The sequence below is a fragment of the Chiloscyllium punctatum genome, chromosome 40 (genome assembly GCF_047496795.1).
Source record: "Chiloscyllium punctatum isolate Juve2018m chromosome 40, sChiPun1.3, whole genome shotgun sequence".
In the NCBI taxonomy this organism is placed as follows: Eukaryota; Metazoa; Chordata; class Chondrichthyes; order Orectolobiformes; family Hemiscylliidae; genus Chiloscyllium; species Chiloscyllium punctatum.
In genome coordinates, this window is record NC_092778.1 from 58,201,728 (window position 1) to 58,219,322 (window position 17,595).

The 17,595-nt window shown below is 41.5% G+C and overlaps 1 protein-coding gene across 6 annotated transcripts in view; it reads right to left on the reverse strand.

The window, feature by feature from the left end:
* The window catches only part of grin2aa (glutamate receptor, ionotropic, N-methyl D-aspartate 2A, a), a 304,643-nt gene that overhangs the window by 60,397 nt on the left and 226,651 nt on the right, over positions 1–17,595 (reverse strand). For all 6 annotated transcript variants that reach the window (XM_072559998.1, XM_072559997.1, XM_072560002.1 and 3 more), the window contains exons 9-11: positions 12,746–12,871; positions 5,972–6,201; positions 1,876–2,036 (exon numbers count right to left, since the gene is read on the reverse strand). In XM_072559998.1, coding sequence (XP_072416099.1) covers positions 1,876–2,036; positions 5,972–6,201; positions 12,746–12,871 — 517 coding nt within the window. The remainder of the gene's footprint in view (positions 1–1,875; positions 2,037–5,971; positions 6,202–12,745; positions 12,872–17,595) is intronic.

Genomic DNA, 17,595 nt, shown 5'->3' on the forward strand with positions numbered 1-17,595 from the left:
CCTCCTAACTCATTCTCTGGTGAAGAAATTACAAATGCTTTCAACACAGTTGGCATTTAGCAGGACTCAAGCTTAAAAAGAGGGCTCTATTACCCTAACAATACGCAGAGGTTAGCAGAAAATTCAGGCTTTGATTCATATTGATTACCAATAAAATAAGCTCTCTTTGGAAAGCAATAGTCAGCATATATCCCAGACAAACAGGCAATTTGGATTAGTACGGGATGTGATCTCTAAACTAAATTAATTTATTTTAAATAGCACTTTTCAATTCGATGGTATGTTTCAGATCAGAATAAATCCCGTCTTAGCGAATACAGAGCATGAAATGGCTGTAAAGGAATAAGCTGTCGAACATGCCTCCCAAGGCAATTTGAAATAATTGCCACCTTTATAAGGAGAGAGAATTTCCCTTAATCATTCATCCATTTTCAGAATAAGACTGTTTTTGAAATCAGCAGCTTTAAGTGTTCCAAGCTGAGGCATTATACAGACTAGATTGATAGTAGAAGTTTAATCGACTCTTACTGCAAGAGGATTTAAGCCCAAACTCCAACTTCATCCGTGAGACTTACACCCACTGGTAACCCATCAAGACTATTTAAACACACATGACAATATCCAGCTGAAGACGTGAAGAGTCCAAGCACCAGAATCTGAAGTCCTGTATTGCCTGTTTTTGTTTCTTTTTAATTGAGAGAATGAGACAGTTGATGAGGTGGAGGGAGAATATGCCCTGCCCAACCTCTCTCCCCTTCACCTTACACCACCACCCGTCCGTCACTCTTACTCTGAGTCTGTTTCCTTCTCTCCATGCTTCCTCCAACTCCGGTCTGTTCTCCCCCAACCCTGGTCCATCCTCTTGGTCTCTTCCATATTGCCAGCTAGCACAGTGACAAAGATATGCCTGCGGACATTTTTCAAAAACTCTCAGTCTCTAGCACAATTGCAAGTGTCTTCTCGCTACAGCATATTGCACAAGCTCCTCTGTGTGAGCAAATGCAGCCAAACAGAAGTGTTGTACATGAAGCCATTTGTGGCACTAACCTTGTGCCAGGTCATTCTAGGAAATAGAAATTAATCTCACTGTAGCCTGCTCTTTCCCTGGAGCTCTCCAAGGCTGGGGTTAGATGTTTAATTTCTTTTTGAATGTTACAATTGAATTTCCTTGCACCACTCTATTAGGTCACACATTCAAGATCATTGCAACTCACCGTGTGAACAAAGCTCCAAATTTCTCCCATAATTCTTTCATCAATTATCTTAAATTTACCTGCTTGTCAGTGGAAACAGTCACAAAGTCAAAGAGTCACACAACACAGATGAGGCCTTTTCACCCACTGACCTATCTACACTAATCCTATTTTCCAGCGCTTGGCTTATAGCTTTGAATGTTATGACATCTCAAGTGCTCATCTGTTTACTTCTTAAAGGTTATTAGTTTCAAGGTTTAAAGGAAACAGCTCCTCCTTAATTAGTTAACCAAACCTTCTCAATTTTGAATGTCTCTATTAAATCTCCACTTGGCCTTCTCTACTCTACAGCAGCTAACCCCAACTTCTCCAGTCCCTGCACACAACTACAATCTTTTGTCTTGATCGTCACCCTCACAAATCCTCTTTGCACTTTTTCCAAGGCTTTGTCATCTTTGCTGTAGAACTGAACTCTCCCCATTTGCTGAGACCTTTCCAGTGATTTAGAAATGCTTATCATGGTTCCTTTGCACATTGCATGTATAAATCAAAACTGAAGAACATTTTACAATCAGAAACCACATTAGGAAAAAACCTATATAGAATTTAGTTTTGGACATGTTGAATTTGGGCTCCTGACCTTTGCTGTTGGATAAAGCAGTAGATATTAGCTAATACTTACCCAGTCTTCAGGCTGACCAAGGCATCTTGTACTCCTTTCTGGTTGTACTTGGACATATAGGCATGCATATCAGGGTAATTATTTCGAATATTTCTCTCAGTGCTGCCATTCGGAACAGTACCAAATCGAAAAGGTGGCGAATGATCATACGGCCTCTGAAACTATAAGAGACAGAAAAGCCACTGTGAATAGCTTTAGAATGATTCTCAAAACAATGGAATGGAATAGTCCTTTTCATTCTCACAGTTTTAGCATTCCTGTAGTAAATAATAAGGGGAATAGAGATCAAAGAGCATCAGTTTGTAGTTACATACTGATGTGTAAAACATTGAAAGGTTTGTGTCTCCTAGACAGGCAGGTTAGATCCATGCCTTCGATATTAACTCTGTCAGAGACAGCCAGAGTGATACATTTTAATTGAACAATGTAACCAGATGATGAAGGGCGGAAGTATCCCTAAAGGATGTGTTTATAATCTCCTGCCAGCATGGAGCTTTATAGCAATTGATTTCACTTTACATTCTGTTTTAAGGCGATAGCTTAAAACATATTTTGGTACCTTACAACATTAAACCTTAGCCATTTTACAAATGTTGGGTTCAAAAGTATGACTTCTAAAGTCAAAGGAGAAAACCAATACAAACAACATATCAGTATATTAAGTATTAATAAAGTTCCTCTTCATATGTTGTTGCATCCTCTTCATGCCTTGTAGCTGTATCATTTTTTGATGAGTATAAATCAGATAGATTCTTATCAATATTGTGGCTGTCTGTCACAACGTTGTAAAATCTGCATTCAACTTGCTTCCTTACTTTCTCTCAGCATCTCAACTTTAGGTTTCAGATGATTTATGGTCAGACATATTTGGTTCAGTTACGGGCAGAACTTCAATTCACACAGCATAGATCAGGTTAATAGCAATGATTGTTCTTTTTTTTTATGAGTACTGTTTCACAGGATGTGGGCATCACAGGCAAGGCCTGCAATTGTTGCCCATCCCAAACTGCCCTTGAACTAAGTGTTTTGCTGGAAAATTTCAGAGGGTTGTTAAGAGTCAGCCACATTGCTGTGGGTCCAGTCACACATCGGCTAGACCAGGTAAGGATGATAGATTTCCTTCCCTAAATGCCATTAGAGAACCAAACATTTTTTTTGCAACAACTGAGACAGTTTCATGTTCATTCCTACTGGGACTAGTTTTTAATCACAAATTTATTAATTGCTTTTAAGTTTCACTCGCTACGGTGGGGGATTTGAACCTGTATTCCCAGAAACCTAGCCTTGGCCTGTTAGAGTACTCATCCACTTATTGCAACGGTTTACATGGATATGCATTCTTTTGAACTCACTCTTGCTTTTAATTTTGGCCACTGTATATTGTTGAAACACGCCACCCCCAGATTCAAGAGCAAGAGAATATTTTCACCAGTGTTTTAAATCTGTATTTGATTCTTTGGAATGTTATTTCTCCTCTGTTTTTATTCTCTTTTAGATAATTCCACACTGCCCACTCTACTGTCTAACCAACAAGTTTAGGTCAACATCTCTAATTTGTTCAACTCAGAGCAAGAAAGCACAGCAGAGGCATAAGGGTCCCTATTGGTCATTCTCCCATTCTCTGAATTCGCTTCCTCCACCCCCAAGTGCCGACTGTATGGTTGACACTCCCTCAACGGCACAGAACTCGTAGAGCAAGAACCTGTGGCATGAAATCTATCTTTGTTCCAGTGAATTAGAATGCAAGTGTAGCAACACAACTCCCTACATGGAATAGGAAAAACATTTTAATTTTCACCAGTTTAGAATAGATTTCAGGAAGCCTTATTGGCTCAAGTACTTTTTTTTTAAATAAGGGAAGTGCTACCATTGAGATATACTGCCTGCTGGGCCAGAGCAATTCATCATTGTCACTACAGGAAATTGCAGGCACTGCAACATCACAGACTGCATACCACGCAGTACAATAGATAAGCTCGATCTGTTCATAACAATGCTTAAAATGGGTCAGGAATGTCAACATTGTACTGCTAAATGACTAGTTACACAAAGGTTGAAAAGAGAATTGCTGCATTCTCAGCGATCAGCTGAAAGTGCTCTTCAAAAGCTGAAGTGACAAATGTTTTGATGTTCAATTTTAGACACACAGCGTCTGAAAATTTTTAAAAGTGGGCCAGTGGGCACAATGTCCTCATTCAGGGAATATCCAAAACCTAGCAAGGAGAATTTCAACATCATCTTCTGCATTGTTATAGGGCAAGTTTTCTGGCAGGAAAATGACCCAAAATCTTACGCTTTCAGTTTCCAATCCCAAATTGATTGTTCCCAATTCTCTGCATTTATCATCCCTATCATAATTTTCCTGTCCTTTTATCCATAAAATCCAACTTTAACTGGTCAAACCGTAAATTGTAACGAGGGTCAGTAAAGCTGTCTTCACACTCATGCAGCACTCAGGATAACTTAGACTGGGAGCCAGGAGCCAGCATTCTGACTGGGATTGAGCAAGACAAACAGGTGAAAGATCCCTGACCTTCCAGCTTCATAAAGAATTGCACAAGTGATTTCTGAAACCTGCATTCTACATCCATAGACCTGGACTTATATTTTTAAAGTGAGAGAGGAAAGATTTTAAAAAAGACATGGCAGGCAATTCTTTTTTACACTGAGAATGGTTTGTGTATGGAATGAATTTCCAGAGGAAGTGGTAGATGCAGCTACAGTTACAACATTTAAAAGATGTTTAGATAAGTAGATGACCAGGATGTGTTTGGAGGGATATGGGTCAAGCGCAATCAGGTGGGACTAGTTTAGTTTGGGATTATGGTCAGCATGGCCGGTTGAACAGAAGGGTCTGTTTCTATGCTGTATGACTGTGATTCTAATACTTCTTACTGTTTCTGAGGTGTGAGACCAGTGAAAGAATTTATTCCCATCCCCTGGGCATCACAAGTCCTTTGACTCTCCCATTGGATTATCTTTTCTGCTCACTCTCTGACCCACAACTGTTACCTCTTCCACACCTATTTGCAAGGAGACTTAAGAACAGATTCCTCGGCTGAAGATAGTGGAAGCTGTTAAAAATATTCAACTGAATGGAAACATGCAGCTGTGCAGGACATTGGTTAGGCCACTGTTGGAATATTGCATGCAATTTTGGTCTCCTTCCTATTGGAAAGATGTTGTGAAACTTGAAAGGGTTCAGAAGAGATTTACAAGGATATTGCCAGGGTTGGAGGATTTGAGCTATAGGGAGAGGCTGAACAGGCTGGGGCTGTTTTCCCTGGAGCATCGGAAGCTGAGGGGTGACCTTATGGAGGTTTACAAAATTATGAGGGGCATGGAAAGGGTAAATAGGTAAAGTCTTTTCCCTGAGATTGGGGAGTCCAGAACTAGAGGGCATAGGTTTAGGGTGAGAGGGGAAAGATATAAAAGAGATTTGTTTTCACACAGAGGGTGGTACGGGTATGGAATGAGCTGCCAGAGGAAGTGGTAGAGGCTGGTACAACTGCAATATTTAAGAGGCATTTGGATGGGTATATGAATAGGAAGGATTTGGAGGGATATGGGCCAGGTGTTGGCAGGTGGGACTAGATTGGGTTGGGCTATCTGGTCGGCATGGACGGGTTGGACCAAAGGGTCTGTTTCCATGCTGTACATCTCTATGACTCTATAAGGAATTCATTGTCTCCAGGATCATTTACTTTTATCTGGGGTCCTATTAAGTGCCTCAATGGAACCGTCGTGATTTCTCCACTATCAGGAGTTGCCCTAGATATGCCCCCTTATTGTGTAGCTGCAAATGCAGGATTTGTCCTCCCTCACCCCTTATCCCTCTCGCCATCAGAATACCTCTCAGCTGCTGAAAGATGAAGAAATCCAATCCTAACCCAAAGTTTGCCTCATTTTTCAAGTCCCATTTGTTACTCTGCTGTACTCGCAACAAAAGAATATACTGCAGAAATGTTATCAGAATTTTATAGCCAGTAACAAATCAACTCAAAGACATTTAAGGATGTGCTTTGACACTCAGTAATGGGATTTGAGTGATTGTTAGTGGAAGACTACACCAACAAGTAATGAAAGCAACGATTACCTTTTTATCACTGAGCCCAGTCACTTGGTCCACAAATTCCTCCTGGATCATAAAAGCAGCCAGATTGGCAGTATAACTGGCCAGAAATATCACCGCAAAGAACGCCCATACTGAGACAATTATTTTACTCGTTGTTCCTCTCGGATTCTCTACAGGCACAGAATTGTTGAAGACTAAGCCCCAAAGGAGCCATATTGCTTTGCCAATTGTGAATGATGGTCCATGCAGAGCTGCAAATAAAGATCAAAGTACATGAGAACATGCTTTCCACAAAGCGAGAATCTTCCAAATAAGGCTTCACAAAACACTCAGTAAGATAGTGCGCTTCAACTTTCTTTTGCCATTGCTTCAAAATCCACCCTCATTCCAACTTATTATCTCATGCTGTTCTTTCAGAAGCCTTGACCTTTATACTTACGAAGCCTGAAGAAGGGCTTATGCCCGAAACGTCAATTCTCCTGCTCCTCAGATGCTGCCTGACCTGCTGTGCTTTTCCAGCACTACACTCTCGACTCTGATCTCCAGTATCTGCAGTCCTCACTTTCTCCCATTATCCTTAAAGGAGAGGGCAGCTTCACAGCTAAGTTTGGTCACAGATAAATATTGCACTGAACTTTCATTGTCTGTAGCTCCCTGCTTAAATCTATTTGAAAGCGTTATTCACTTTAAGCAGGTCCTAGGTGTCATTTTCTTGAATGGAAGTATTTCACACTGAGTTCTCACTGCAGTCTATAATAATTCCTTGATAAGTAAAAAACTTCATTTTGGAGACAACTTCTTGTTTACTAGTGTCTGTGATGAATGAATAGCACAAAGAGCTTTTATTTTCTCAGTCCCTTAATAAGAAAATACATGAAGTGCAGCTAGTGGAAAACTGCACAGGTGATTGTAAAACCCAAGATAAATCACAGGCAGGGCAACAACAATGTACACAGCAGAAATGGAATCTTCCCGAGAAAGCAAATGAATGAATGCTGAACAGGTTGGAAATAAAATGTTACAACATGATCTTTGAAGAATGTGGATGCAACATATAAACATAGCAAATAACAGCTGCTGTTTATACGGTCCTTCAAGTCTCTTATATCATTAAATATGATCATGGCTAATCATCCAACTCAGTACTCTGTTCCTGATTTTGTCCCATATCCTTTAATCCCTTTAGACCTAACTCCTTCTTGAAAATATTCAATGTTTTGGCCCTAACCGCTTTCTATGGCAGAGAATTACACAGGTTCACCACTCTCTGGGTGAAGACATTTCTCCTCATTGATAGCATCAGGGGCCAGCAATTGCCTCAGTTTCTGAAATATTCTCCGCAATGTATCAAAGCTGGAAAGAGAAAAGCAGGAAGAAGAAACGCCAGCAGTTGGAGGAATGAAGAAAGGCAGTGGAGGTTTGGATATGTTCATGATGCCCAGTATCATAATGAAGATGCACTTTAAACTGGAAAACAGCTATCATCATGTCATCTGCCACTTCAGAACATAGGTGGAGCTTTCAAGTTCACTACCAACTGTAGTTTCACTCCAAGTCGGTCTTAAATATGAGGAATTATTTTTCCACAAATGTCTGCATCCTTGACTAAATGTCTCCTTCAATGTACTGGCATCGCTAGCTGAACCAATCATTCCTCTCCCTGCTCTTTCTCAGAATTCACAGAATCACAGAATTGGTACAGCACAGAAGTCCATTCAGGTGTCTGTGTTTGGACAGGCTCTCCAAATGAACATCTCTCCTCATGACCCATTCTCCTGTTTTCTCCCCATTATCCTGCACATTCTTCCATTCAAATAGCAGTCGAATTCTCTTCTGAATGACTTGATTGAACCTGTCTCCACTGTAATCTCAGACAGTGCATTCCTGACACTAACCACTTGTATGAAAATATTTTTCCTCATGCCACATTTTCTCTGCCTAGGCCTATCATAATTTTGAATACTTCTATCAGTTCACCTTGCGAGCCCTCTATTCACCAAAGAGAACAGTCCCAGCCTACACCAATCTATCTTCATATCTGAAATTACTCTTCGCTGGGACAGTTATCACAAACCTGTGGTTTCTTCTTCAACCTTCTTTCTACTTACTCTATGGTCTCTTTCTCTCTGCTCTTAGAAGAACAATAGATTTAAAGTGAGGAGGAAGTGTAAAAGAGAAGACCTGAAGAATTATTTTTTCTCTGAGGGAAATGGAAATATGGAACATTCTGCCTGAAAGGGTGGTGGAGGCAGATCTCTTGCATCATTTAAGTGACATCTGGGTGAGCACTGAAAATGCCAGGGCACAGTAGGCAATGGGCCAAGTAAATGGGATTAGTGCAGTTTGGTGTTTGTTGGTCAGCATTGAGATGATGGGCCAAAGGGCCTGTTTCTATGCAGTATGACTCTGTGAATCTATGACTCTCTCTGACAGTAGCATAGAATAAACAAACAAGAGGGAAGAAAATAAAGAAAATCTCTTTGGATTTGAAATTCTTTGGGACTTGCTGAGGTGGAGCAAGGAATTCTTTAAATGCAAGTCCGTTCTCAGAACTGCCAATTGTTAGGGCATGATCTTATCATTCAGCCATTATTTTAGTGCCTTTGTATGATTTCATTAATTGTCACTGGGAGAAATGGATGCTGCAGAAGCAGTTACGAGAGGGTGAGCATGTAATGGAGCCATCTTTAGTGTCTACTGAAATTTTAAACATCAGAAATACCCACAGCTCATCACTGCAGAGGGGAATGGTCATCACACAGGCTGCCCCCTTTTAGATTCATGTGATTAATAGTGACTCGAGTGAGTTGACAGACTACTGGCGTCCAGCTTGCCAGTGGGAGACTGCCTTGTAATTATTGCTGGTCTCCCAATTCAATGCTGAGGCTGCTCTCAGTACTTAGGGTGGCTAAGAAGGCATTTAACATGTTTGCCTTCATTGGTCATACTTTTGAGTATAGGAGCTGGAATGCCATCTTGAGTTTGTAAAGGACATTAGTGAAGTTCCCCTGGAGTACTGTGTGCAGTTCTGGTTGCCCTGTTATTGGAAGGATATTATTAAACTGGAGAGGGTTAAGAACAGATTTTCCAAGATATTGCTGGGAATGGAGGGTTTGAGTTATAAGGAGAGGCTGGATAGGCTGGGACATTTTTCCACTGGGGCGTAGGAGATTGAGGGGTGACCTTATAGAGGTTTATAAAATCATGAAGGGTATAGATAAGGTAAGCGGCAGGAGTCTTTTCTCTCAGGTGGAAGATTTCAAGACTAGGGGCCATATTTTTATGGTGAGAGGAGAAAGATTTTAAAAAGACGAGGGACAGTTTTTTCATACAGAGAGTAGTTCATGTGTGGAATGAACTTCCAGAGGAAGTGGTGGAAGTGGGTACAGTTACAGCATTTAAAAGGTATCTGGATAAGGACATGAATAAGAAATGTTTGGAGGGATATGGGCCAAGTGCAGGGAGGTGGAGCGAGTTTATTTGGAAACGTGGTCGGCATGAACTGTCAGACCAAAGGGTGTGTTTCTGTGCTGTATGACTGTGATTCTATAACAGTTGTGAGTTCTGACAAAGGGTGACAGGATTCAAAACATTAATTGGTTTTCTCTCTCTCCAGAGATATTGCCAGACTTCCTGAGTTTCACCACCACTTTTTGTGTTTGTTCCAGATTTCCTGCATCCACAGTTTTTTTGTGTTATTTTAGTCCTTTAAAAAAACTGCATTTCCCTAAGAGTACAAATATTTTATTACCAAGCCAGATGGCTGCTTGACATACAAGGCAATTGTTGGCAGCATCGGGCTAATTTCACTTAGAACATTATCAAGAAACCATTCAGAATAATGCTCAATATTCTCTGCATAAGACATACCACCCAGGATTTGGAAATGACAGGCTGCACTATGTTTGGATAATAATTTCAGCAGTCGTTTGCAAAATAAATGTATAATTTGCAGCTCAGATTACTGGATGCTTCTTTTTAACCGGATAAAGATATGATTCTGTCCTTCTCGAGGTCTGGATATCTCAAAGCATTTTAATTAAGCAGTCTTGAAATGTCGTTACCACCATGATGTAGAAAAATACCCAAGATGTCACAAGCAGCAGTGTGTTAATGACTGGCTAATCTCTGCTTTTCAATGAGGGCTAATAATTTGCCATTGCACTAGAAGGAGTAGGGAAGTCTTACGGCAACTGTACAAGGTGTTGGGTGAGACCACATCTGGAAAACTATGAGCAGTTTTGGTCCACTTATCTAAGGAAAGACATCAATTCATTGGAGGCAGTTCAGAGGAGGTTCACAAGAATGATCCCCGGTATGAGGGATTGTTTTGTGAATAAAGACAAAACAGGTTGGGACTCTATCCAACTGGAATTTAGAAGAATAAAAGTTAATCTCATTAAAATATATATGTCACTCTTAAGGTGTGTGACAGGTTAAATGTGGAGATGTTTCCTCCATGTGAGAATCTAGGACCAGAGGGCATAGTCTTAGGAGAAAGGACACTAATTTCAGACTGAGATGTGGAGGAATTTCTTGTCTCAATGGTTTGTGAGTCTTGGAAGTCCTTAATTCAAATACCTGTGGAGATATGTTCCTTATTTCTATTTAAGGCTGAGATAGCTGGGTTCTTGATCAGAGTAGGGAATCAAAGGTTATGTAGGCAAGAGAAAATGAGGAGTGTCTTATTGAATGGTGGAGGAGAGTTGAGGGGCTGAATGGCCTATTGTTCTATTTTTTTAACATCTTACACTGAATGTGAGAAGAACATGGATTAGCACTGGGAAATTGCATTGGTAGAGATGATGCCATGGGGAAATGCATCTGGATAGTAGTAACAGGATAGGTCAGAGTCAGCATGGATTTATGAAGGGGAAATCATGCTTGACTAATCTTCTGGAATTTTTTGAGGATGTATCTCTGAAGATGGATGAGGGAGATCCAGAAGATGTAGTGTACCTGGACTTTCAGAAAGCTTTTGATAAAGTCCCACATAGGAGGTTAGTGAACAAAATTAGGGCACATGGTATGGGGGGGGGGGGGGGGTGGGGGGGGGCAAAGTACTAACTTGGATTTTAAGTTGGTTGGCTGATAGGAAACAAAAAACAGTGATAAACGGCTCCATTTCGGAATGGCAGGCAGTGACCAGTGGGGTACCGCAGGGATCAGTGCTGGGACCGTAGCTTTTTACAATATATGTTAATGATATAGAAGATGGTATTAGTAATAACATTAGCAAATTTGCTGATGATACATAGCTGGATGGCAGGGTGAAATGTGAGGAGGATGTTAGGAGATTACTGGGTGACCTAGGCAGGTTAGGTGAGTGGTCAGATGCATGGCAGATGCAATTTAATGTGGATAAATTTATGGTTATCCACTTTGGTGGCAAGAACAGGAAGGCAGATTACTACCTAAATGGAATCAATTTAGGTAAAGGGGCAGTACAAAGAGATCTGGGTGTTCTTGTACACCAGTCAGTGAAGGTAAGCATGCAGGTATAGCAGGTAGTGAAGAAGGCTAATAGTATGTTGGCCTTCAAACAAGAGGGATTGAGTATAGAAGCAAAGAGGTTCTTCTGCAGCTGTACAGGACTCTGGTGAGACCACACCTCGAGTACTGTGTGCAGTTCTGGTCTCCAAATTTGAGGAAAGACATTCTGGCTATTCAGGGAGTGCAGCGTAGGTTCACGAGGTCAATTCCTGGAATGGCGGGACTACCTTACACTGAAAGACTGGAGCGACTGGGTTTTTATACCCTTGAGTTTAGAAGACTGAGAGGGGATCTGATTGAGACATATAAGATTATTCAAGGATTGGATACTCTGGAGGCAGGAAACATGTTTCCGCTGATGGGTGAGTGCTGAACCAGAGGACTCAGCTTAAAAGTACAGGGTAGACCATTTAGGACACAGATGAGGAGAAACTTCTTCACCCAGAGAGTGGTAGCTGTGTGGAATGCTCTGCCCCAGAGGGCAGTGGAGGCTCAGTCTCTGGATTCATTTAAGAAAGAGTTGGATAGAGCTCTCAAGGATAGTGGAATCAAGGGTTATGGAGATAAGGCAGGAACAGGATACTGATTAAGGATGATCAGCCATGATCATATTGAATGGTGGTGCAGGCTTGAAGGGCAGAATGGCCTACTCCTGCACCTATTGTCTATTGTCTATTGTTAATTATGGATATTCTTGCAAATTGTAATAAACCAAAGAACTACAGATGCTGGAGATCTGAAAGAAAACAACAGAAATGGCTGGAGAAACTCAGCGGGCCTGTCGGCATTTGTGGAGAGCAAACAGAGTTAACATTTTAAGTTGTTCTGACTGAACTCAGTTTTCTCTTCACAAATGCTGCCAGACCTGCTGAGTTTCTCCAGTCACTTTCACTCTTGCAGATTGCCGTTTACTGCAAGATGAAAAGCTTCAATAAAATGCATCTTTTCTGAGCAATATTTCAAGGGTACTTCACTATATTAAAAAAAACATACTGTGGTTGTGAATGATGATTTATAAATTGCAAGTAATTATTTTCTTTAGTTCATGTTTTTGAACACAGATGAACTGTGCTATGTCCCTGAAGCCAGAAGACAAATCTCATGTTGTGAATTACTATGAGCTTTCTTTCACCCAATCCAAGTGTTCTGCTAGGCATAGAATTAATAATCAATGCTGCCCGAAAATCTAAGGATCAGCACCTACTATGTAATTTGTAATGCACTGCAACATGTGGAAATGTGCTCATTTTCACAGTTTTACACCAAGGAAGAAAAGAAACAAGATAAAAGTATTCAGCTTACCTTTGCCTTTTGCCAAATTTCTGTTGTACCCTACTGGGCTGAAGTACTCAAATGCAAAAACTGCAATAGCAGACACAATGAGCAGTGTGACAAACATCATGACCCACACAGCAGCACTAAAGGGCTCTGGAAGAAAGCAGAGGTAAAGCCTGAAGTAATTCCATAAATCATTCATTGAAAACAAATTCAAGAAATCATAAGGAAAGCCATTGGCCACTATAGCGTTGGCAAAAGTGAATAGCACAATCCTGTGGATGGCAACGTACTGTTTAAAAATATATTGCCGTCCAAATTGACTGTAGCTTAGTGGGAAAATGTTTACTTAAGGTAAGACTTTGCTCAAATGTAAAACAGAGAAGGCATATGGGATTGAACATGATGGTTTAACAAAAGGAAGCAAGACATCCTTTGGATCAAGGAATAGGTAAAATGGGAAGTCACTAACAAATTTCATATGACCAAGTTCCTTCTATTGAATGGCAGGCTTTGAACCTCCACTGTGAGACTGGTCCTTGCTAAACTGATTCAAAACGAGCCAAAACCTTTGTTCAGCCAACCCTCATCACTAGGGTCTCAGTGCAAACCCCTTATTCATGTGCGGAGAGAGATAGACTATGCTGCACATTTCCAAGGAGTGAGACTGAGTGGCAAATTAATTACTTTAACCTCAACAAATTGGGAGGCTAACACTTTGCTTCAGGGATTTGCATCTGCTAAATAATAATAATTTCAATGCACACTGTACTACTTCACAACAATATACAGGCCATTTTTTTTAATGAACAATCTATCTTCGGGCTCTATGTCCAACTGTTTTTTTTCTGTCTCTTTGGTTTCTATTTCCACCTATTGTTTATCGTTTACAAACCATTAACTCTGATTCCTCACCATAGATTTAACCATACCTGCTGAGATTTTTCAGCAATTTTAGTTTTAGTGTCAATCTGTCTTTATAATTGCATTAAAACAACTACATTGATTGTTTGACCATTGCAAGGCAGCTTATTGTGCAATGAAAATATTAGACCTTATGCACTAAGTTCATTTTATTGCCTCGATTAGTGGATTTTGGATAGAAAGTGCTCATCTTGGTTAGCATCATTTCCCCAAGTGACAAGGTGCCAGTATGGATTGTGGTCATTATCTCGTACTATCTCACTGAAGGAGAAAGGTAAAAAATAAGCAAGATATGTCCTGACTGTGCATTTCGGTGGACAAAATGCTAAGAGACGCCTGAGAGAAGTCTGAAAAGATGTCCACAATTTCCAGTTACTTTGTAAATTGTAAAGTCCAAACGGAAAGACAACAAAAAATACTTTCATTTACCTTTAAAGTATTTTTAACCGTTAAAGTGGCAAAATCATCTAGGTTCCTTCACAGGGGCATAATCAGACAAAAGTAAAGACTAAACTTAGAAGGCTAATAGTCAGAAGGGTAGGGAAAAGTCTGTTCAGAAGGAAGATTTGGTGGAGATCTTCAAAGGATAGTAATGAGGTGGAAAAGCCAAGACATTTAGGGAAGGAACTCCAATATTGAGGTTGAAGTCAGCAGTAAAAGAAATGGAAGATGTATGAGCTACCAACATTGGAGCAGGGCTGAGTTCTCAAAGAGTGATAAGGCTGGAGAGAATAGGATCGATTACATGAGGTGCCAGAATCTCATGCCCTCTTCAGACCAATCACTAAATGACTGGTGGTGGGGGAAAGGGTCTGTTACTGAGAACACCAGCCATCCCACAGATAATTAACAACCAATTGGCCATTTCTCAACTGGGTTAGTGACAACAAAACTGCAGATGCTGGAATCCAAAGTAGATAGGCAGGACACTGGAAGAACACAGCAAGCCAGGCAGCAGCAGGGGGTAGAGAAGTTGACGTTTTGGGTGTAACCATTCCACTCCCAAGCATCCCAGATGTCCACCTATTTCGAACAACGCAGTTTTTCTCCCTCTGTCATCCAGACAGCCCTACACCACACCACCTTCATTACCGTTCCACTGCTCTAAACCCCACCTTCCCAATGCTATAAACACAGGACCCCTTTGTCCTCTTCTACCACCCCACCAGTCTCCACATCCAACTCATTATCCTTAAACACTTCCCCCAATTCCAACTAAACTCCACCACCAAAAACATTTTTCCCTCCCCACCACTCTCTGCCTTCCACAAGGACAGTTCCCTTCAACAGTCCTTGGTTTGCGCCACTCTCCCCACCGACCCAACCCCTCCCGAACCCCCATGTACCTTCCCCTGCAACTGGAAAAGATCCAAAACCTGCCAGTACACCATCCCCCTCACCTCAATCCCGAGCCCCAAACAGTCCCTCCAGGTGAGACAGAGGTTCACCTGCCCCTCCTCCAACCTAGTTTACTGCATCAGGTGCTCCCGACGTGGTCTTCCCTACATTCGGAGACCAAACGTAGACTTAGGGAACGGTTCATCGAGCCTTGCAGCCAGGTCCACAGGCACCAACTGGACCTCCCCGTCACTGCCCATTTCAATTCCCCCTTTCTGACATGACCATCCTTGGCCTCCTCCATTGCCAAAACAAACACAGCATCTATTGGAGGAACAGCACCTTATTTTCTGCCTGGCACCCTCCAGCCCAGAGGACTCAACAATGAGTTCTCCAATTTCAAATAACCTCCCTCCCCATCCACCAATTCCCTTCCCTGTCCCACCCCCTCCCTTCCACTGCTCCCTGACACCAACCGGATTCATTCCTCCCATTGACCAACCAGATCATCCCCCCTACCTATCCCCACTTCACCACCTTGCACCCTTTATCTGCAGCTCACGTCTCAGCCCCATTGTCCTGAAGAAGGGTTACACCTGAAAGGTCAACTTCTCTACGTCCTGATGCTGCCTGGCTTGGGGGCACGATTTCCATATCAGTGGAATTATCTAGATAGCCAGGGTACCCTACTTGAGAATTAATGTAACCCAATAGATACAATCGTGGGGCACATTTGGGTGGGTTCATGACTCCTTGGGGAGGGTGGGGTACCTGTAGGGATGTGTTTCAGGTATCCCTTGGGATTGTTAATGGTAAAGAAGATTGTGTCTAAAAGGTGCAATAAATCCCTTGGAACTGAAAAGCTGTCAAAATAGTGTGCAATTTATCAAGAAATGTCAAACTTGTCAGGAACTGTCAGGGACGATCAAGAAGCATCAAACCTGTCACTTGCTGCAAAAATGTGTTTTTTTTCTCACAATGAGGTATAGGTTACAGTATAAAACTATAAACAACAGAACTTTGCTTTTCTCCTGTGTGTTTGGGAACTGGTAGATACTGGGTGAGTTGGCTTGGTAGGTGAAGGCAAACAAATGGAACTGTGCGTTGGCATAAACTGGGACTAAGTTAGCTCAGGTAGTATGAAGGGCAATACAGGGATTGGTAGAGGGTTATAGGGTGGTATTGGGGTATGAGAGGCCATTGGAACGGGTAGGGAGGATTAAGTTACAGGGGTTGGCATAGATGGGGTATGGGTAACGTTTGGGCAGGGGAAACATGAGGGGTAAGGGTTAAGGAAATTTTTCTTATTTGCTTCTTTGGGCACTGTTCTGGGCCCTCAAGGTCGGCCTTCTACCCAGCTGAACTCAGCAATTGGCAGCCTCCTCTGCACTTCCCAGGTCTCCTGGTTTGGTTTGGATCACGCTAATCCTCCTGATCCAAAAAAAAGGGGGTTTCAGGCAGCTGTTTTAAAGCTCAGGATCACAGAGCCAGGAATTCACCCCTTTCTTCTCATCCAACTTACGGAGCTTCAATGATTGCAACCTCATGCCCCCCGGTGTGTGCCCCTTGGAGTGATGATGAGGACCACAATATGGAGAGAACCACAGTGGGTGAGAGTAAGCGTATTACTGAGGGCCAGGTATCATAGGCAGAGAGAAGGAAGTGATTAAGCAGATTGACAGATTGTTCGTCCATTCGCTGTGTTACTTCACAAAGCTGAATGGTTGAAAATGGTTGTCATAAACTGTGAAGAGATTTGGGGGCTAGGCGTAAACAGAAATGGTCAGATTTGGCCTTGTCTGTACATGACAGTAAAAGTGGAAGATAGAGCAAAAACAAAACATAACAACGGGTCAGCAATTGAAGAAAAATCATAATTGTGATGAAAGGAAAATAACACTTTGCCTGTATGGCATGTTGCAGCCCTCGATATGCGGGAATGGTTGGAATAAAATTACATTTTACTACATTATAAGAAAGTTTCAGATACTATTTGAATCATTTCTCCTCCTGTCCAAAGAACTACGATTTCCAAAGTACCTGAAAGTAAAACAGTTCCATAAACTTAAGGTATGGCCTACATTTCAGAAGACATTAAATCATCGAGTGATCTGAAATCACCTGACACTTCCCTCAGGTCAGCTATGATGGATAAGATGCAGAATTGGGAATGTAATGTGCAACAAAATCACCCAGCCACGACTTAATAAAGAACAATTCAATGCTTTCTTGAACTGTGACTGCTCTGTACAGTGACAAATATGGTGCGATATCTGGGATACATTTAACCATGAACTCTCAGCATGGATTTGTGAGAAGACCACATTCATTTGATTTATGACTCGTAACACCTTCGACTATAATCCCAAACTCCTTCTTTTCAGCGTGCAAATAGTTTATCCACCCTTGTAAATTTGGTCTGGCAGTTTAGCAGCTTTGATTTTTTTTATATCAAGTGCAATTTAGGGAGGAACACCACACTCCTTGCTCCCTTGGCTAAAAGAATGCCAGGGGTATGGTCAGTAATCCAGCCATGATCCAATAATTACTGTGCAGAAACCTAATACTTTAACTGTTTTAAGAAAAGACCATTGCCCTTTCTCAGGAGGGTATCC